Source organism: Cottoperca gobio, chromosome 16 (assembly GCF_900634415.1).
Source record: "Cottoperca gobio chromosome 16, fCotGob3.1, whole genome shotgun sequence".
NCBI lineage: Eukaryota > Metazoa > Chordata > Actinopteri > Perciformes > Bovichtidae > Cottoperca > Cottoperca gobio.
The window spans coordinates 25,812,582-25,835,953 of NC_041370.1; the positions used below are offsets into that span (position 1 = coordinate 25,812,582).

Sequence of the window (23,372 nt, forward strand, 5' to 3'; positions counted from 1 at the left end):
ATGCTTTACTTTAGATTCATACTCCACTACAATTTAAAAGCGCATTAAATATTTTGACTACATATGAAATTATGTTTTTTGAACATTAAAGCATGTAAACATGTTCGCGTAGAAACCCACAATACAAGTATGAACCTGAAAATTATATGTCCCCTAAAAACATCCCGAGCTGTGCAACACCTTCCCCCACAGCTGCAATGAAGAGATCCATCATCCAAGTGGCTCGCACTGTAAGTTGCATTGTGACAAGAAAACATCTACTGTGAGCTCTGTTCCCATCATGCACCTGCTGAGGTGGTGTAGAAAGTCATCTCTGCTTTATTCAGCGTTGTTCCAGACTCTGGGATGTCAGATCACTTTAATGTGGGAGTTTTAGTGAGAACATCAGGTTAACACTTCACAGACCCCACCAGTGTTGGAAGGGGTATTCATATTAAAACATTAGCAGCATGTTAATGTTGTATCTCGCTAACAGAGCTGATATGCTGTTGGATAGTTTCATCTATATTGATCTTATTTTATAAGTTGATCATATACTGTGTTTGTAAAATCTTTATCTGCAAAGTAATATTTAAACTAAAGGTGTCAAATAAATGCAGTGCGGTAAGAGTGGATGAGAGGCCATTGCTGTATGTAATAATAACTTACATTTTTTTTTTCTGACCTTTTAAAAACTTGTTGATGTTGAAAAATATTGAAGTGGTAATTCTTCCCTTTGCCACAGACTGGACTTGCACATTTGGTGAAGGTAACAAAATGCAAAAAATACCTCTAAATGTTGTGTTAACACCAAATATGGACATGTGTCATGTTTTATTTTAAATCGGCTATGCATAGAATTTTTTTTCATTCCTTTTGTTTTTCCAAAAAGTCATCACAGACTAAGAAATACAGTATTATCCTACAGAGTGATGCTGCATAAACACCAGGTACATGTACGAGCACAATCAGTCATTTCAGTTTTACAGCTGCAGTTTCTGAGAGCCCAACACGAGACTCAGATCAAAAGTATATTCATAAAGAATTCTCATAAAATGAGGGAAAGTCTTGACATCAAGCTGTTAAAACAACAGTGTGTTAGTGTCGACCCTAAACACAATTTTAGGGTTAAAGGGGATCACACTCTACACAATGTGTCTGGTCAAAGGCTGCAGTTAAATATGCACAACTTTTTCTTAGCTGCAGCACCAGAGGAGTGCTCTCTACTCACATTACCTGACAGGAATCCTGTTGTGAAATCTTTCAAATGCAGTTACCTCACTGCCATCTGGTGCCTCCAATGTGCTAAATTACCTTAAACTCCATAGCAACTCTAATGCTTGTCCCCTTTTTGAAAAGCTCTCTTCAGCATTTTAACATCAGCCTCACAGGTCTGGCTTTTAAGAATACATCAGATAATACTCACACCATACACAGACCGTAGAGGTGGTCTATTTAATGCATGTCAAATGTGTGCATGCATCATTAACAATGGCTCTATAATGAAGCACCAATTCAAACTAATGAAGCTGTATATTTGTCTCAATTATCCGTGTGCTCCAGTCAAAGTAATTAGGCAGCAGTATGAAAACATTTCAGCCCTTTGCATTCCAGAGATGTTTCCAGAGCGTGCCGCTCTCTAACAGTTTAACTGAGGACTGACACATAATATGTACACATACACTGCTACACCATTGTTCTTTTGATGCCTGTGAATTACTCATGCAGCAGCTGTGGTGACTGCAGTACAGACATGATCAAATTGGAGATGCCCACCACCACACAAAGACACATGACAGAGGCAGAATAGAGCTCATGGACCCGCTGCTGCAGGATTTAGATTATTGATGCAGGGTTTGGATCTCTGATAGTTTTAATCCTAGAGCTCGCTTTAATCCTCCCTATATGCTATTGTAATTTAATGGACACCATTTTATATTATTGTGGCAGAAGTGGGCTGGATTATCACTGAAATCCTGTCTGCAGTGAGTTTTAACAGAAGACCAAAATACTTCATGAAAGTAAAACTGTGCAGGATGATACAATCATCACAATGCGTTCATATCATTACAAGTGTTTTGCATATAATACCTAAATATTTTGTGTACATCAACAACAGAGCCCGGTGTTGTTCATCTGGTAGTTTTTATGAAGTCTGAAAGATGAGCTGTGATATTCCCCGGTGAAATGAGGAATACGCTGATGAAGCTGATGTTGGGGGAATACCTCGACCTGCACACATGACGGGGTCTTGCAGAGGGCAGCAGTCTCAAACAGGAGGGCTGACACAATCTGCTTCCCCATGAAATATTCCTCCTCCTGCAACACATTACAGGGCGGGGCCTGCTCTTTGACGGCCAGTCTCCGGGACCAATAGAAACGCGCTGCTCCACGAGAGTCCTCCAATCCTCCCATGCAGGGCGGGGTCTGGGGTCGAAACCAGAGAGAGAGAATCCCAAAAATGACATCTAGATTGCGGTGGAGCAGGGAGCGACTGGGACGTTGAGAGAAGAAAGAACGAAGTCAGAGCTACATGTAATTTATAAGATTTTAACCAAAGCAAGACGCTCCAGAAAGGAGCAGCACATTACGCACAGTTTCCAGTGTGGATGCCTCTGCTTCAGACTCTTACTGCCTCCTTGGAGATGTAGTTGCATTCTTGAGAAAATCCCAAGAATTTGTTGTTACTAGTTGATGAGAGAAGTGAGAGCTGTTGAGGCTCCGTTTCCTGTTTGTTAGCGCGCTGCAGCTGGCTGGAGAAGCCCCGCCAGGCTGACTGAACATCGGTCCCTCTTCCCCGCTTCCACCTACAGACAGTCCGCTGCGAAACTCGGTGGAAAAAATGTGCGACCTGATGCCATCCTCCCAACCTCCGGAGAAAATCGGCAAAATGAAAAAGTTGAGGAGAACTTTATCTGAGAGTTTCAGGAGTATTGGTGAGTAACGGGATGTGTTTTTAATGTGCCAACCCTTTGTGCAGAATGTGAGGGGAGACATGTCTCCAGCAGCAGCAGCAGTGAGGCTGCTCCTTCCTACTGATGGGATGTCTGCTCACAGTTGGGGTTAGCAGCCATGGAAAACCTGCAGCAACTTGGCCTGTCAACATTTCCTTTAGCACGATTATTTTTGGGTCTGACAGATTCATAGTTAATACTGTCAAGTTTATAAAGAGTTATGTGAAGAATGTCTTTGAAGAAACATAGGTGGAATGTTTTCCTGGAAATATGATAAATCTGATGTTGATTGCTCAATTCAGATCCTCAGGCCACATAGTTTTCTATAAATATAATCATCATCATCATCATCATCATCATCATCATCATCATCATCATTCAATTGAATCGCATCTCATGAATACAGTTGTCTTGACTTCAGAATTCAAACTAATTTGTAGGAAAGAAAATGGAAACATGAGAACTGTGTAAACTCAACAGTTATTTCACAACAGTTGCCAACACTTAATTAAGTAGTTTTCATTTCCAGTTGTGTTTGTGTTTCTATTTCACCTAAATACCAATGATACTAGCTTTATAGGGCTCAGAGTAATTTTATTTTCATTATGGATTAATCTGCTCATCATCTTCAGTAATCAGTTAATCCTTTGGTCTCTAACATGTCAGAAAACAGAAAGAACATTTCAGTTTCCTTGCAGTCGCTTTGTCGCTTTGTCCCACCAATAGATACAATGCACTGCATTAGTCCCAGATATTCACTTCACCGTCACACAAAACAAGAAACCCTGAAATCTTCACGATGGAATAAAGGAAACCACTTCACCTTAAAAATTAAATAAAGGAATAATCAATAATTACGTTAATTTATGTAGATCATCTAATCGATTAATTGAACAATTGTTTTTTTCCATTTAACACTTAGCATACAGAAATATTGTTGATAAGGATCCCTCATATTTACAGTATTTAGTGCTGCACAGTACATGTAAGTGTAATGGCACCACTGCTTCTACAGGACCCCCATCACATCTTGTTGCTACTGATGCATCGGTGACATCAGCTCCAATCATCATCAAGCATCACCTTCAACATTGTGTTGCAATCTCATGTATAGATTACAATTTCATTATTTTATGATCATTTCCCAGAGCCCTCTGCTTCCAAGAGCTTGATTAGTCTGAGATATTCAGTGATACTATTCAGTGTCAGGCTGAAACTCACCTTATTATTGTTGATTCATATATATTATCGTTGTGTTTAATCAATAAATAGTTGGCAATAAAATATCAGAAAATAGAAAAAATGGCCTGTATCATTTCCCAGTGGCCAGCTGGACTTATTCAGATTGTTTGGTTCTAACCAAAAGTCCAAAACAAAAAAATATCAGATTAAAAAAAGACTTGAAAGCAATTAAATTAATAATCAAAATGATTTTCAATGAATTATCTGTCAATTGATCAATTGATTTATCAAATAATCTTTTCAGTAATTGGAAAATGACAATATATAATCTGCCTCTGATTCATATTAATGTTATGCAAACATGAGTTATTGTTTTGGGCAGAACTAAAGTTAAATCTCTGCATCATCATCATCATCATCATCATCATCATCTCTTTTCACTGACAGCTTAAATAGAGTTCTTGTTGTAATGAATCTATGAACAATTCACTCAATCACATTGGTTGTCAAGGTGCACCATCATATCTCATTTCATCTTTCTTTATCACTCGTTCTCCATCATATACACACGCACACACACACACACACACACGCACACACACACACCCTGCTTCAAAGCCCATTGAACTCAAGATCTTTGCTGTGTGTGTGTGTGTGTGTGTGTGTGTGTGTGTGTGTGTGTGTGTGTGTGTGTGTGTGTGTGTGTGTGTGTGTGTGTGTGTGGAGAATAGTTGGATGCAGCCTTTAAGAAAAGATGAGAAATGAACAGAAGTGAGTTTGGGTCGATGTTGCAGGGGAAGAGAGATTGACATTGACTTTTCTGCTGTGCTGACGCTCATCTCCTATTGGCCATCTTTCCTCCTATCTAGATCAACACATCTGAGCATCGATCGGCCTCTCGCCCTGCTCTACGGATGCTTTAACAAAGCACATTCAAGAGCCAGCTTTATTGTTTATGTCCTTGTAACAGTGTTGATCCACCCGGTCCCAGTGGGCAGGGCTGCATCATGTGTCAGATGATGTGTGCGACATGATGCGTTGTGGATGCTTTAATTTTAATAGCCTGAAACATGGTTAGAGGACTGATGCAGGGTTTTCAACCTTTTCTGATCTGAGCCATCAGAGAGCTGTTTGTCATGTGAATGTGAGAGGAGCGTGTTGTGTTTAAAGATCATGCCCCAAGATAAGCCCCAGATGGATTATATCGAAATGAAGGAACATCTCAAACCCACATAATACATTTTTATTAAAAGTCTATCAAATATCCGGTGGTCCCATCAGTAGGGGAGATTATATTACTGGATTATTTACTTTGAATTACACAAAAACAATGTCACCTCCCCTAAAAGACCCAATTATTACCTTTTCTGCAGTTGTGACAGGAAGGTCGGTCCGGTCCCTGGACCTGCAGGATAAATCTGGTCAGTGACGTAAATTCACTGAGCATTACTGCCGCTGAGGTGCCCTTGAGCAAAGCAATTAACCTGCAACTGCTCCTGAGGAGCTGCAGAGAGGCCATCAGCTTCAACATGTGGATGTGTGATTAGGAGTGTGTCCACACCTGCCGGCTGCAGGTCCAGAGAGCTGCTCCCTGAGGGCCCCGTGGCTCCTGATGGTCCCCGCATCACTCCTCTGAAGTCAGAAGGACCGCAGAGTCACTCCAAGCAGGCATGCTCGCTCTTATCTAAAGGAAGAAAGAGAAAGTCACTTTGACAAAACATGACATTATGTTTTTTTCTCACTCCAAAATAAAACCTTTGAAAAATGTTTTTAAGAATGAATAAGTGTGGGAAGTGTAGCCTCACATTCTAGAGAACAGGATCAATAGTAAGCCTGGTCGGGTTTGTGTGGCAGATATCTTTGTCTCGTCTCTAACCCTCTCTGCAATCGCGTACTTTAAATGTTTTATTCGATCACTGAATACAGGTGTTGTCATTACGCCGTATCTGTGTTGATTTTGTTAGACATATTTTTGGTTGGTCCATCATAACATTGTGTGTGTGTCTCACATTGACCTGTCTGTCATGCAAGATGTTGTTAGCTGGTGACTGAACTAGGATGAAGAGATTTTGCCATTTTGCACATTTTGTTCAGGTGTTTGGAGATCTTCACAATAACAACCTGAAACAATGTGGACATGCGTTGTTTTCACATGTAAAATACGTTTTTAGAATGAGTGGACGTAGGATAAAGATCTTTACCTCTGTTCAGCAGATATGGTGCATTATAAGGGCATTCATGAGCACATCTCTGATGTTAATTCACCAATGGAAACACCTTCTCTGTATGAGAGGTTTGGCTTCTTAATGTTTTCCTCATAACTTTGATCAAAAGGAAAATTCTTCCAAGTGAGTAATGCAGTATGAAATGCATTAGAAGAAGTAATGAGGTGTTATGAGTTTTAAGTTTTCTTTTTTTCTTGTCTTTTTTTTAACATCTTTGATATTTTATGTCTCCTCATTTCCTTCAGAAAATGATTCCGTTGTTTTCTGTATGTGCTCTGGAAATAAGTATAAAGATTATTTGCAGTGAGAAAGAATTCAGAATCAAAATCTAAATGTTCTGACATTCTTCATGAAGTGTTCCGACTGTTTTCAAAATATCTTTCTATTTATATCTTGTTCAAAAAGTCCCATAATAAGTGTTTTGTAGCGCAGGCTTTCACACGGCTTGGTTTTAACATGTAGATGATCTCCATGTGAGGATTCTTTTTTCACTTGCCTGTTTGCATGTGAAATACTGACATATATAATAATAATTAGGGCTGAATGATTATGTTTTTGCCAGTAGTTAGATGAGCTTCAAAAGAGTTGATTAATACAACAATCTGCAGCATTTTGAATACAAATACAGTTCTCCAATAAACATTGGAAATATATTTTAACAAATCTACAAATCTAAAGATTTTAAGTCCAAACATTTAAATTGACGATGTAAAATGTGTTTCAGTGAGCACGAAATCTTCCACGTCAGTCAGTGCAGAAGTGTTTCTGCCGACCTGCAGTCTAATCCATTGTATTGAATGGATGCAGCTGTGATGATGCTGTCGGGGTGTCTGGGAAGTCTTAGGGGACTGTGTGTACTCAACCTCACAAGAGAAGGAAGCAGCAGTTTAACGGCTCAGTGGCCGCGCTGACGAGGCTTCCAAGCACTCAATCTGACAAAAAAAAAAAAAACATTTTACCATGAAGAAGCCCTCAGAGCACTCTGTCCATCTGTACTGCATTTCTCATTAGACAACATAATCATCATGAGGAGTTAATAACTGAAAAATCATCATTTGCCTATTAATAATGTTCTCCACAAGCTTCTCACAAGTGATTCTGAAATCAAAGCTGCAGAAACAAACAGTTTATTCCCCTCCTCATAAATATGAAGGATATTGATGCCATGAGCAACACTGTCTCCCTGAAATAATGAGCAACACAGTGGACTGTCATAGATGTAGATATAAGAAACAGCTTTTTATATACTCTTCTTTTTGAAGTTCTCTTGCAATTCAGATTAGTTAGTCTCTTCTGGCAGCAACATTTTTTTTCCATGTACAGACACATATTATATATTAATGACATCTGAAAGTTGGAGGGTCTTGGACTCAAGGATGAACTGATTAGAATTTGATGGACAAAGGTCAAGGTCACGTTTGGACAGACCTTGACTGGCAGACATATAACGAGGCGGCCATTTCAGTTGCTGTTTGTTTTATACTTTCCAGATGACCTCTCTATGTATGTCTGTATGTAGTTTGACTCCGGTTTGTGTTGCTCTCACACTGGTACACACAGTTCCAGTAGAAACAGACACACAGCTTTAAACAAGGACAACAAATGTTTTGTTACAGGTTTTTGAAATGATGACTTATTTAACTGTTCATCACAGTGAAGGCCTGTAGAAAGAATATAATATAATATTTCTGGAGATCCTATCTGGATGATGAACAACACGTTAATGAAAGTGTAGCTGCACGCAGAGTGCTTTACAGCCTCACACTGTGATCAGATCTCAGCCAGGTGTAAATGACTTCTGTACTTATTTGAACAGTATGACACCAAAAGTAATATGTTGTATAAATCCAGACAGACTCTAAGTATTAAGCCAGATTATAACCTTCAATCAGTGCCCCTAATTTTGGAATGGCAGCACGGTGGGGCTCATGATGCCTGATTAATTTCCTGATTGATCAATGATCTAGCTGTTCTAGTAGGTCAGAAATGTTGGTCGGCTGTCTGCAGATTGAGCAGATTGTAATTATCTGCATCTTTCAGACATCTGTGGCTCCATATTATTATTATTATTATTATTATTATTATTATTATTATTATTATTATTATTATTATTATTATTATTATTATTGTTATTATTATATGACATTATTATTGTTATTATTATAGTATATTGTCATTATATTATTATTATTATTATATGACATTATTATCATTATTATTATTATTATATTATTATTATTATTATTATTATTATTATTATTATTATTATTATTATTATTATTATTATTTCTTCTTACTTTCAGTAACTTTATTTGCATATTGTGATCCGAACCCAATGACTTGAGCTAATACTTATTAATACCAGATCACATGTTTGGGTGGAGACCAGGTTACACCATCATAAAAAAATATATATATTTTCTATAATTAGTATTTGTTTTCACTTATATATGCATACACTTATATACAATAGATCTACATACAATAGATTTTTGTGGTAAATATTATTGTTATTTGTCACAATTTATATTTAGTTTGAGTGTGCGCATTAATTCTCTTTATTTAGAATATCTACCTGTGATACAGAATTGACTCAAACCTTTTCTGGAGCTTTTCGGCTGCATCGCCTTATTGATGAAGGAGGATGTTTAAAACCACTTCATGTCAAGGCTGTGATGAATATCAGTGTGTGTTGTCACAGCAGGGGCTACTGTTGCAACTACATTACATGCAAAGACATGAAGCTGTGTTGTGAATGCTACTTGCATTTGTACTGTGGAGTGTTAACTAACTGCAACACTGCAGTAAAACATCCGTTTTATAACTGCTGGTGAGATGAAGATGTCATTACTATTATAATATATCTTTATAAAGATTAAAAGTATACCAGTTTTTACTACTTTTTTAAGCCGTATCTAAGTTAACATTGCTGTCTGGTAGAATATGTTTGTGATGTTTTCATCCCTGCTAGTGCTGCTCTCTGCCCGCCTCTGATGGAACTCCATGAGGAAAGTTGTCACCAGGACCCGTGAACTCCCTTTCAGCTCAATCCAAACCCAGACCTGCACTGCTTTAATGACTGCTCTAAAACAGAATGAATTCCAGTGACACGGTTCTGTGCTGTGCTGCATCTCTACCATTAGATTTTTATTTTGTTAATTCTTCAAAAGATGTTAATACATTCTTCTTTTCCTTTCTTCTTTTTGCAGCTTTCAAGAAAGAGGACAGCGGCTTTGATGAGGTAGCAGGAAAACAGGTGAATTTTAGGGAGCTTGTGACATCACTGGCCCAGTTTCAGGGCTATAGATTGTTGTACGCTGTGTTTTTCACTAACATTATTCATCATGATCTCGTTGGCCAGATGTTGTCAGGACTGCATTGCAGTTGAATCTTTTTATGTGGATCCGTCTGTAACTCAGTGCATATGGTGTGTAATATATTCATGTGTGGAGCATGGTGGTTTCCCTCTCATCTCAGAGATGTCCCTCAGGGTCAGTCGCCATCACTGAGCTTCTCTGGCCTGCTAGATGAGACACCACCGAATTCACCATCCAGATTCTCTGTGTGTGATTTTACTCAGGGCTCCAGACTTGTTTCACAACCATCTCCAAAGTAAAAACTGTCAAATGTGAAATCTTAATTTGGCATACTTTTAAATGCTCTGTCTCAGTGGAAATGCATTGTTAAAAGGTGTAGTCAAACAACAGAGAGTGCACAATTAGTGAACTAATGACTAATGTTCACAGATTGATATCTGGGGTTTGTGCACATGTACAGTACCTTCTCTTTGAGCAGGCACAGTGTTCTGGTGTTCTGTTGCAGGCACGGGTACAAATTATATGCATGAAATGTTGTGTGTAAAGGTGCAGGTGGACAGCATATTAAGAACAGTTTAATATTTAATTAACACTGCAAACAATTGGGACACCGTTTTACTCCAGGCAGTGCATCCACAGCATCATTGTGAGAGCTTGATTTACTACGATCGTTGAGCAGCTTCTTTTGGCGGCTAACGAGTAAAGTAGCGTCTGTTTTTATTTGCTATATGATCACACCAGTGATGTGTTTGGCTAAAAATGAGAGTCACACATATTTATCATCGGCAACTATTATGTTTACTATAGGCTTCAAATAAAAAAACAAGCTAGTAAGTAACTAGTAAGTAATATCAGCTGGCTATGTACGTATGTGTTGTTGCACTTGCTTGATGTTGACTTGCTAGTTTTTGTACGTAATGTAACAATAACAAATGTGTCTCTATATTCACGACAGCGGTGTATAAGCGAACTGCACTCTGAAACTGGAGGGGCGCTAAATCACAATATTGAGTGTTACATAATGTTGCTTTTATATGAAAATATTGATTAGTGCAGCCTTCAGGCCCTATCACACATATCCGTATGGCAGAAATGTATGCCGGTGCATACGAAATATCGGCAATACGTTGATATAAATTAAGGGTAAATTGTGATCGTTCGAAGGACGCAGACGATACGCCGAACACGGCAGACATATGGCCCTGTCACACGGTTCTGTATGGCAGAAACGTATGAAAATTAGCTCAAAATTTGTCAGAGTCCAAATACGTCCAACTTTTCCACAGCGGTGTTGTAGCTGACGTATACATAACGAATACATAACAAATTATTATACGTATGTCTAACCTATTGATAGCGTATCACTTACTTACACAAAACGTATTATTTGGTTCACATCATACTGATGCTGGAGAACGGCTAGAATGTACTCTTGTCGCAGCCTCTCAGCACCCTCCATGCTCTCTGATGATGTGTTGATGTATTCATCAAGACGTGCTGTGAAGAAGTGAGGATGAGCTAATCACAGAGACCCTATATACTATATTCAAACCCCAATAAGCTCCCAAAATGCTAGCTGAACGCTAGCTGTACTGTAGACACGTTTAATAAATTACTCCGTCGTCAGGGATAAGCTTAACATAGGTTACGAATAGGTTATCCACTCGTTATCAATAAATTGGCTGTAGGGTTCACCGTCAGCCGACGTAGCCTATATCTGTACCTCTACTGTATTGACGTACTGTATTCACGTACTGTATTCACGTAGGTATTCACGTACTGTATTCACATACTGTATTTACATAGGTAGGTATTCACGTAGGTATTCACATATTGTATTTACGTAGGTAGGTATTCACATAGGTATTCACATACTGTCTTTACGTAGGTAGGTATTCACGTACTGTATTTACATAGGTATTCACGTACTGTATTCACGTAGGTATTCACGTACTGTATTCACGTAGGTATTCACGTACTGTATTTACGTAGGTAAGTATTCACATACTGTATTTACGTAGGTATTCACGGACTGTATTCACGTAGGTATTCACGTACTGTATTTACGTAGGTAAGTATTCACATACTGTATTTACGTAGGTAATCACGGACTGTATTCACGTACGTATTCAGTATTCACGTATGTCTAACGTAACTTATGTGTAACGGCTGCATATCTTATGAAGCACACGTTGGGTACGTCCGAAAATTTTGAACACACTCAAAACATTTTCACAGACTCAGCGTTCAACAACGTACCCCAGCGTAACACAGTGTGCTCTTAACGAATACTACTTATGCCTTACCTTATATCAATGTACACCAGCGTATTGCCGATATTTTGTAAACGCCATATTTTTGTATATGTTATGCATTCGTTGGGCATTCGTCTGATACATTTTGTATAAGTAAGTGATACGCTATCAATAGGTTAGACGTATCTGTATACGTCACTTATCCGATCCGCTGAATAGTTGGACGTATTTGGACTCTGACAAATTGTGAGCTATTAGTATACGTTTCCGCCATACGGATATGTATGACAGGGCCTATAAGGAAGGAAGGTAATTGTCTGATGTCCTAATTACAAAATGTGCTCCAGAATTGACCAGAACACCAATATCTTTATTGTTTATAACATTATCGATGATGCTTTTAGGAGTGGGCAATCAAATCTGGAATTATGAAACTATTTATGGATAAAAACCACACAGGAAGGTCGGTTTTTGTCTGATCTAGCAAACCTTACAAATGAACATGCTCATCACATGGATGCAAACATCAAATTATAATCTGGTATCATTATAAAGCAGTCTCAGAGATATTGTGGGTCCTACCTCAGTATAAATGATATTTATATTGACTCACAGTATATATTGTTGTATTGACTAGCAAGCACACGTTGCCTCATCTTATCCCAAAACACTTTTTAATTGATCCTGTATACTTTTGTCCCAGGAACACTGATGGTGTTATTTTGCAACCCTGTACAACATATTGATTTCTCTTACACTCTCAGTTTGCAGGTGTAGGTGGCTGTGTGAGGAGGCAGCCCATAGGTCAGAGGATTCTGGGATTGTGTGTTGTATTGACAGGAGAAGCTTGGCTGCTCTTTTGAGTTAAAGTAACAGTGAGTGCTCTTACTGCATACGGCTACCACCAGCTGTGTCCTTGTTGTAAAGCAGCCATATGGTTTCCAAGCTTTTGGAACCTTTCCAGTGTATTGTCTGCAAGAGGCAGTGTCATTGCTTATGAGTTATAAGTAATAAGACACCAGGATGCTTTGTGTTGATGTGGTGGTTGTTTGGTAGATTCCTTTATTCTATTCATCCAGAACAGTTTTCAAGAGATATGTGAGCTTAAACACATCAGTACCAGACTGATGATCAGACTGGATTGTTATGTTTCTTCACTTCTTTATCAGTCTGACATGTTTGTGTTCATGCCATTTTAATCAATACATCTTAGAAACCCTGTACAGTTGAATCCACACCTCTCTCAAATGCTTTTAGCAAAAACTGAACAATATAACCTTCCTGAAGGTGGAAAGCATTGCAGGGTTGTGGTATTACACTTCTTTGGTTCTAGCAGGATGTACCGAAAAAACTGGCAACTGAGTGTATCTTCTGCCTTACTCTAATGTGAGGCATCGGGGAAGCAGTTTCACATATTTAGTTAAAAAAGGGAGGGTTAAACTTTATATTCCCTTAATTAAGTTGTTGAAAGTATTAGAGACATATCACATGCCTTTCACAAGTTAATGAAAATGTTAGTAAAATAAGGTGCACATCTGAAAAGGTGTGGTTCAGAGAAATAGATGTGTGTGCCAGTTAACGGCGTTACACAGTAAAGACTGTGGACCACTTTCTGAATTCCCTAGCTTTGTGATTTGCTGTTCCTGAGCTACAGATGCTTTTATCTGAGAAAAGAAGCATCAGTGATATCGGGGAGAAGAGGTGCCCAAAGGATATTAAAGAACAATGGTACCATCAGAAGTATCCGCTGTCATACCAGCTACAGAGCAGCTTCCGTCATCAGGCTGAGAGAATCCTGAACTCATCCTCCACCATGAATTTTTTTTGTCATTGTCTCTTCTCGTTGTGAAAGCCTGTGTTGTAGAATGAGAATAAATGAACCTTTAGCCTTGTTAACGAGAAGAGAAGCAGTTAGCCCTCATACCGCAGCCTCAGCTGCAGTGTGGTGGTGTAGATGGGGAAATGAGGAATGCTACGCTGTAAGATTTTTCCATTTAGAGAACTCTGGGAAATCTTTATTTTTGTTGGCAAAGGGACATGAGAGTATCTTGGATGTCACATATATTTGGCAACAGGGCTGCTTATCAAGCTTCCTGTGATTATTTGGATAAGAAGATAAGATATGTTCTTGTCCAGGAAGGAACTTTTGTGGTAAAACGTGAAGCAGACCATTTCTAGAAGTCACTGCCATGGGAATTAGCTTCGACCATTTGCTATAAATGGGCCTTGCTGCTAAGGAAGAATGTAAAGAATCTGAGAAGGAAAAAGAGACTCCTTCCTGTCCGGCAAAATGATGTTTGTAAAAAACTGAATGATGGCCTACAGCTACAGTATGTGCGCATATGGGAGTGTGATTGTATATGTGTGTGTCTGAGAGAGACAGACAGAGACTGAGAGGTTGTTTGTCACTTGTGTCTGTTGAACTGATAATCATTTATCATAGTAAACAGGGAACTATGTGTCTGTTTAAACCATAGAGATGGCTGGTTAGTCTGTGCCTACATTCAGACAGCAGGAGAAGTCTCTAATGACTTTTATTAGAAAATAAATATGCAGGAAAATCCACATTACATTTGTTGAAATATAGAGCCAACAAGTCCTCCAACTTAAAGAGCAATAGTTGGTGTCCCTATTATCAGGACAACATAGTTCTGAGGCTTTAAAAATGTCACTGTACAAAGTTCATATGAACATTTTCTGATCTGCCTAACTCACTATTAATATAGTTTGAGAGATTTGTCTAAAAACTTGCATTTTTTATTTGCACATTGGCTGATAAAGATGAATTAGATTTATGTGTGGGACCACTGGTTAAGTGTATACAGGGACCCATCCATCCATTGTCTACCGCTTATCCGGTGTTGGGTCGCGGGGGCAGCAGCTCCAGTAAGGAACCCCAAACTTCCCTTCTCCGGGCCACATCCGCCAGCTCCAACAGGGGGATCCCGAGGCGTTCCCTTGGAGTAGACTTTACCGGGGAGGCTTAAAAGTGTGATACCCCTGTAGTTGGCACACACTCTCTGGTCCCCCTTTTTGAATAGGGGAACCACCACCCCGGTCTGCCACCCCCTAGGCACTGTCCCAGACTTCCACGCAATGTTGACGAGGCGGGTCAACCAAGACAGCCCCTCAACACCCAAAGCCTTCAGCATTTCTGGACAGATCTCATCAGCCCCTGCGGCTTTGCCACTGTGGAGATGTTTGACTACCTCAGTGACTTCCAACAGGGAAATTGACAATGGTCCCCCATCAGCTTCCAGCTCTGCCTCTACCATAGAGGGCGTGTTAGTCGGATTCAGGAGTTCCTCAAAGTGCTCCTTCCACCGCCCGATAACCTTCTCAGTCGAAGTCAGCAGGGTCCCACCCTTGCTGTACATAGCTTGGATGGTTCCCCGCTTCCCCCTCCTGAGGTTCCGGACGGTTTTCCAGAAGCACCTTGGTGCCGATTGAAAATCCGTTGAGTTCGTCGGTACCCTGCAACTGTTTCCAGAGTCCACATAACCCGGAAGGACTCCTTCTTCAGTCGAACGGCTTCCCTGACCACCGGGGTCCACCACGGTGTTCGAGGGTTACCGCCCCTTGAGGCACCTAAGACCTTGAGACCACAGCTCCTCACTGCAGCTTCAGCAATAGAGGTTTTGAACATTGCCCACTCAGGTTCAATGCCCCCAACCTCCAGAAGTCCAACAACAAACGACCGTTCGGGTTTAGATCAGGGAGGCTGTTCCTCCCAATCACGCCTCTCCAGGTGTCTCCATCGTTTCCCACGTGCGCGTTAAAGTCTCCCAGCAAGACTACGGAGTCCCCTACTGGAGCCCCCTGCAGGGCTCCATTCAAGGTCTCCAAGAAGGCCGAATACTCCGAACTGCGGACTCCCTACAGGGAGGCGACCCTCTCGTCCACTGGGGTGAACTACAACGTAGCGGCGCTCAGCCGGGGGCTTGTGAGTATCCCCACACCCGCCCGACGCCTCACACCTTGGGCAACTCCGGAGAAGAATAGAGTCCAACTCCTATCCAGGAGTACGGTTCCAGAGCCAAGACTGTGCGTAGAGGTAAGCCCCACCAGATCCAACTGGTAGCGCTCCACCTCCCGCACTAGTTCCGGCTCCTTCCCCCACAGAGAGGTTACGTTCCACGTCCCCAGAGCCAGCCTCTGCTGCCCAGGTCTGGTCCGTCGAGGTCCCTGACCATCACTGCCACGCGTGTGACAGCGCACCCGACCCCAGCGGATCTTCCTGTGAGTGGTGGGCCCACAGGATGGATGGATGGATGGATGGATGGATGGATGGATGGATGGATGGATGGATGGATGGATGGATGGATGGATGGATGGATGGATGGATGGATGGATGGATGGATGGATGGATGGATGGATGGATGGATGGATGGATGGATGGATGGATGGATGGATGGATGGATGGGAAAATAAGTGAAACTGAAAGTTTGATCTTGAACTTTGAAAAACATAATAACAGTATCAGTAAAAACTTAAAATAACTATGAAAAGTTTTTTCAGGTTGAATATTTTGATTCAGTTCTGTAATTCTTAATTTATTTCTAATACATAAATTATGTATTTTTCACTTTTCACTTTCATATATTATATTTGGTATTTGAGTCATCTGGTCATCTTGTTTTTTTTATTTGCAGATTTACAGTTTTAAATCTTATTTTTATGGTTCCAGATCATATTTTTTCACTTTCAGACTCTGATCCTGATCAGAACCTATTTTTTACAGTTTACAAACTTCAAAACGTTTTTTAGTGAGCATGTTGTCTCTGGTGCAGCGGACGCCATTGCAATCACCAAGCGAATACTACGCTACGTTCACAGTGCTATGTGGAAGTGGGAAACGTCAATTCCTAGTGTGGATGTGGAACTGAACATCTGTCGTAGTTTATTGCTCTTATACTGCTATTAGTACCGAGTACGGTGTAACACAGTTTATTTAACGGAACTTTGTCACTGCCGTCAGTTTTTTTAAAAATATCACAGGATTATTGTGTATAGAAAGTGTTGAGTCATACTTTGTGTCCTGACTGATATAAATACCCTCACTGTCAATTCAGAATTAGAACTTTGGACACCTGAAGAAGTCCTCCTCCTAAGTCTTGTGGCGGTGGTCAGTAATACTTACATTATAATATAATATTATTATATCTGAACACACACAGATGATTGATTAACCATGAACTCCCATTCCATCCTGAGCTGATCTGGAGAAGAATCAGAGTGAACCAGAGTTTTCCCCTGTGAGACTGCCTCACAGGGTGGATGACAGTTTTGATTACATTTAGCAAACATCTCTCTCCGACCATAAAGCCCTAATGAATTTAGAAATGCTGTCAGCATATACTGTGTCTGTTTACGGTGAGTGGAATGCATTTGTAGATTTTTCTTCCTTGTATACTGTATGTCTCTTTGGTTTACCACATCCTTCCTCTTCGAAGAACAAGGTCAGAAACCTGAATCACTTCACAATAGAAAATCAGCATGCATAGAGGGCAAAGTTGCAAAGCAAGAGCCCCTTTCAATTGATTTTTTCTGATTGAAGTTCAATTACCGAAGCTTATTTTGACAGCTTTGAAATTTTAAATCAATGTGGCACGTTGAAAACGTTCCTTGAAATGAAAACAAAAAGCTGTTGATTATAGCGCTCTCTGGTTATCGTTGTGAAGATCCATTGGCTTTTATGTCCTACATGGTTGTGGATGTAAATCTTGACATGAAGTCAATGAAGTGTTGAGCCAGAGATGACTGTGAAGGAGCATCAGAATCAGCAGAGATAAAAGACCTCTGATGAAAGAGGTAGATGGGTGGAGGTCAGTTGGAGGCAGTGAAGCACATTGTGGTGACCGGTCCTCGAGTCTTCCCTACACTCGTGATCTTTGAGTCACATCCTCCAGAAAAGAGAGAGGTCAGATGGAATCACAATAAGAGATCAGATACAGAAACAGCATGATGATTAGAAATGAAAGGCGAGGGGTTTAGAAATGACTTACAGAGGTCAATTGAAAGTTTAACCTTTGTTAGTCAATAATGGCTTTTTGCTTCAGAGTTTCTCAGCACCAAAGTCAGAGATCCATGTTCATGAGATATTGACTAGCATAGTAATATTTGTTTGATAAGATAAAAAGGCTCTTGACAATATAGAACTCAAATATAGTGCTTATAAAAATTAATCAACAACTATAAATCAATTACAATTTGGTGTACAGTGTAATTCACTTATTCACCATTGTTATAAATATGGACAGCTGTAATGTTACACATTCATTTCTTATGATTACATTACTTACACAAACTAGCGAGTTGAAAACTTTGCACAAGCAAGTGCAACAACATGTACAGCCAGCTAATATTACTAACCCAGCTCTGTTGCCCGCTCACCAGCTCCGGTTCTGTCACAACACCAGCACCCGGGCCTGAACTCCCAGTTCTGGTAGCACGGCTAACTGAGCTAACAGCTAACCAGCTAACCAGCTGATGGCAACTACTGTTAGCAGCAGTTAGCGTTACTTTAGCAACAAGTAAAGCATTCTGTCCATCAAACTTCGTAAATTACCGAGAGTAGAGGCTGAGCAGACGGAGGACAACAGAGGGAAAACCAGAAAACATTTATTCCGTAAAATATGATCCAGTTTCACTAAAATCCACTTAGTGCCATAAAGCTTGACGCACTTCTCCTGGGAGATTGTACGACCGGCTCACCAAAGTTACGGCTGGGAAAGAGAAACCATTCTCCCTATTACAAGTCAGTGTAGCATCAAAATGATTTTGAAGCTCCTATTCATGTAAATATTTAGGCTACATAATTTTGCTTTAGAGTGGACCAAAAGCCATAATGTTCACCTTGTTCACCGTCTTAGTTTAGCATGTTAGCATACTAATATTTGCGAAATATTTATATTTACGAAATATCGACAATAGGTTGATATAAATTAAGGGTAAGTTGTGATCGTTTGAAGGACGCAGACTATATGCCGAACACGCCAGACATACGGCCCTGTCACACAGTTCCATATGGCAGAAACATGCCGGCGTATATGAAAATTAGCTCAAAATTTGTCAGAGTCCAAATACGTCCAACTTTTCCACAGCGGTGTTGTAGCTAACGTATACATAATGAATACATAACGCAATATTATACGTATGTGAAACATATTGATAGCATATCACTTACCTATTTAAAACGTATCAGAGCGTCTGGCCAACAGAGCTGGAAAAGTGCCATTTGGTTCACATCATGCTGATGCTGGAGAACAGCTAAAATGCTGAACGCTAGCTGTACTGTAGGTTTAACGTTTAATAAGTTACTCCGTCATCAGGCATACGTTTATGTCATACGGATATGTGTGACGGGCTTTTTAGAGAAAAAAAACCTCAGGTATCATATTGGCGGCGGGACTGATAAATTATGAATGACACTTTGCCAACTCCATCTCTGATATGATGTATATGGCTTAACTTATTCCATATTTTTAACCATGCTAGCAGCGAGGTATTTACCACTGTGGTCCAGAGGGAAAAACCTCAGTAACTATTAAATGTGTTGCCATGCCATTTTATACAGAATCCTTTCCAGAGGATGAATCCTGCTGACACTTCATCTGGCACCATCTCCAGTTCAAATTTCAATTTCTCCAGTCTTTGATTTATGACTGAATACTGTAAAACTAATGACATTCTCATCAGCCTCAGCTGAAGCCTACTTTGTGTTTTAGTGTAAATTAGCAAATGTTAGAATGCTTACATGCTAAACTATGATGGTAACCGTTACACTTGCTAAACTTCGATATAGTAGCATGAAATCAAGTTAGCATACTGACTTCAGAGTTTAGCTCAAAGCACTGCAGAGCATCTAGCATGGAGGTAGATCTTTAGTTGTGTTACTCTGGTTGTCTGAGAAGCTGTTAATGGGAGATCAGTGCCCATCCAATCATGAGTGTAGTGTTCTGTTATGATGAGCATGTAAATGCTGTTTCAGAGGCTTTTTAGACCTAACAATAATATGTAACATGAGAAAAGGATATTAACATGGATTTTGTGCCATGAAAATAGTCAAAAGAGACAAAGAAAAAATTAGAGAATGCTAAAATATCTTCTACAGTTTCAGTGAAGAAATGACGAACCCTAAAGGACTAGCAGTGAATGGACAGTGCTTGGGAACTCCTTTCAAACAATGATGTGATTGCATTGTGGAGGACTTCATATGACTCTGGTGTTCAGCCTCAATCCCTACCAGCACCAGACATATGACACTGTATCTGATGAAGGACAGGCAGTCTATGTGCAGTCAGTAATTGCAGACACTATACATATCAGATAGCTATTGTTAGACACTAATTTTCAATTCCATATCTCAAACAAAACATTTCCAGTGGGTGGTACAATGTCAGCCTGCTACCTAGCAGAGGATAACAACAAGCTACACTCAGTACGTTACAGTAGCAGAAATGAGCTTCCCCAGTAGAAAACACTGTATGTCTTATTCATTTCGGATTTTTGTTTATTTATTTTTCATTTGCTCCTTTTATTTCACTCCTGGGAAGTGTGATTGTGTGAGGTCACGCTCTGACTAGCATATTGAGTATTGCTCTCAGAGTTGTCTGGCAGTAATCACAGCCAGTAATTCACACATTTGCTCACGCTATGCTTCTAATATAAGCCTCTTTACATGCTAACAGTTGCTTTTCAAAAAAATGTTAGCTAAAGTTGAGAAGATATATTCTGTATTGAAACAGAATGAGATCGTCTTGACATGGTCAGAGGAACAGTGGTGACAGAAATAAATATTTAGCCTGTGTCTGATTTTGAGCTTATTACAATTTTTGAAGGATTTTAATTTTTTCATATAAAACATACTCAAACTGGACGATGTTGTAAGAATACTGCTGCAGCTGCATGCTTGATCCTGTGCCAGCCTCTATAGCATTCAACTGATACCTGGCTCTCTTCCATCAGGCCAATGGAGAGACAATCAGTGTTTGATTGATCGTAGCAACATTACAGTACGAGATAATTTATCATCTAACAGGCCGGAGGGAGCTCTCTGCTGTCAGCAGCAACCATTGACTCCTGCACTTGCTTGGAGGTAGTGATCACCTGAATTTAGTGCAGTGTTGAATGTCTAATGGAGTTTAGTCAGTGTGTAGGATATGTGATCACTCGTCACTTTTACACTTCTGAAAAGAATTTCAAGAATTGCCGTGCATGTCTGCTGGGAGTCAGCAGTGAACGTGCATATAGAATATAGTTCTTTATATAACATACTGTAATGTTGTTGCAGTAAGCTGTGCAGGGGCTCCCCTGGGTGCTAGCATCACTGTGTGGGTTGTATGTGCTCCATTTGTGGCCGTTTTCTATTCTTGTTTCTTCAGAATATTCTGTTCTTGCAGTTTGGAATAATCATTGCAAACAGTGTTGTCAACCTCAAGGTTCGGTCCCCTGAGAGAGAGCTTAAGAGTTTTTATGCTTTTTTGCAAACAATCCTTCATAAGAGCACCATGATGAGTGTGCTGCCAGTTCAGAAGAATTCAAGAAAATAAACTAGATTGAGCCCGGCAGGTCTCAAGTGCTGAATTGTTTAATTTTGGCCCACAACCGCTGTATAACACTGGAAACAGTTTTCTAACTGTCTATATAAAGAAACACTTGACTTGTATAAAGGCTTTTTATTTTATTTTTGTTTTTGTTCATTGGTGCTTTTTGAGTCCTGTCTATTACCTTTATTTGTTGTCCCCGTTCTTTGCTGTTCTGTCTTTTTCTATGTAAGTTCATTGAGAAAAAAAAGTCAAATTCCTTGTGTGTAGACACATACTTGGCCAATAAATGTGATTCTTATTCTGATTTACAGTAGATTAGAACAGATAAAGTTTGATTAGATTTAATATATTTCACAGTATATTTTGCTCTGCATTCATAGATTCAGCATTCATCCAAAACCAAACACAGCTGCTGAGACTGGATGCTCCTCACTGACCAGTAGACTCAATAACTTGCAACTTTAGTTAATGTGGCTCCAGCGGCTTGACATTGAAACGCAATAATCAGTGGAGAGGACAATAGAGCCGAGATTATTCACTTATTCACAATATAGAAACAATAGGTGTCATATGCTTTGGCCTAAATATAAATGAAACAATCATTAAAAAAAAGGAAATCTGACAAAGCGAACCCGCTTTAGCCATTTGCGCATGGTGGGAAATATTAGAGTGTGACACATCAAAGGCTCTCTGCTAGTGTGAAGGAGAATAGCTATCTTACAAGGTCTAGGCTAAATAAATGTTCACAGAGTGATAACAGTGATAGTATGTGTTAGAGAGGGGATTTTGCCCGAATATGAACACAGGTGTGCCTTGAGGTTTTGGTTTGGAAACCACTGCACTAGACTACATTAGTACCACCTCACACTGGGATATTTGCATTATGAAGTAAAACAGGGGTGTTTTTGTCTCATCTGAATCCCCCACTATTCTACAGCTGTAAAGAGTTATGAGGAGACATAGTTATTTATTAACAGAGAGCAGATGCAGGATCAGCAGACCATCCATCTCTTTGAATTTTGAGAAGAAAATTAACAGAAAAGGCACCGAATGCAAAATAGATTTAAAAACAAACACATTTGGTGTACATAAGAAATAGTCTATTGGCGAAAGAGTGAAAAGTAAGTTGCATTAAAACTATTGTTACAATTACTGTACTATCAAAAAAGACACAGCATAAAACCCTGCTATTGGTACCTGTAACTTAGACACATCTAACTTGACAAAGTTGACAAAGACACCACTTGGTTTTGGGAAATGTTTACATGATTGACATTTCTCCTATAACAAAAAGTCATGATGGTTGCTGCTTGTCCGAACGCAACTCCAACTGGGCTCTCTTCACATTGACGTGATTAGAATATTCTGGCTCTGGTAACTGACAAAGATACAAAGGAGTAGCCAATCAAAGCTCCAAAACATCCATCATGGACCCGACATCCATGTTTTTTCCACAGCCGACAGCTAAGGTCAGGAACATAGTGGTGATGGTTAAGATTCAGGACTTAGAAATGAATAAATGAATATACTAAATGGAAGTTAAAAATATGCCTGTGATGATCTGCTGTCTCATTTCATGAGCCCAATTTTAGCATATAGCCTTTTAGCTTCAGGGAACTCATTAACTTTGAGTACATGTGTTTGCCTACATATGACTCCCACCATAGCGGATAATCCTGACTGACTGTTTGTCACAGTTCAAGTTGTCGCCACTAGCCATGTTTACTTGGCTCCGCCAATCTGATTTGTGACAGCTGCTGGCTAATCTGCACATTAGCCTGTGAGGGCTTGGGTCAGAAATTCTCCCAATCTGAGGATGATGGCTGAGCTGAAAGCAAACCGAGAGACTGTTAACGCCCCATGTGCTCACTCAGCCCTCACTTCCATCTGGAGGAGTCCATATTGAAGAGTA

At 39.9% G+C, this 23,372-nt stretch overlaps 1 protein-coding gene across 1 annotated transcript in view; it reads left to right on the forward strand.

Annotated features, from left to right (window-relative positions):
- The first annotated feature begins 2,443 nt into the window (after positions 1–2,443).
- Positions 2,444–23,372, forward strand: part of cdk14 (cyclin dependent kinase 14) — a 168,180-nt gene continuing 147,251 nt past the window's right edge. The window contains exons 1-2 of the mRNA XM_029451216.1: positions 2,444–2,915; positions 9,550–9,596. Coding sequence (XP_029307076.1) covers positions 2,822–2,915; positions 9,550–9,596 — 141 coding nt within the window. The 5' untranslated portion in view covers positions 2,444–2,821. The remainder of the gene's footprint in view (positions 2,916–9,549; positions 9,597–23,372) is intronic.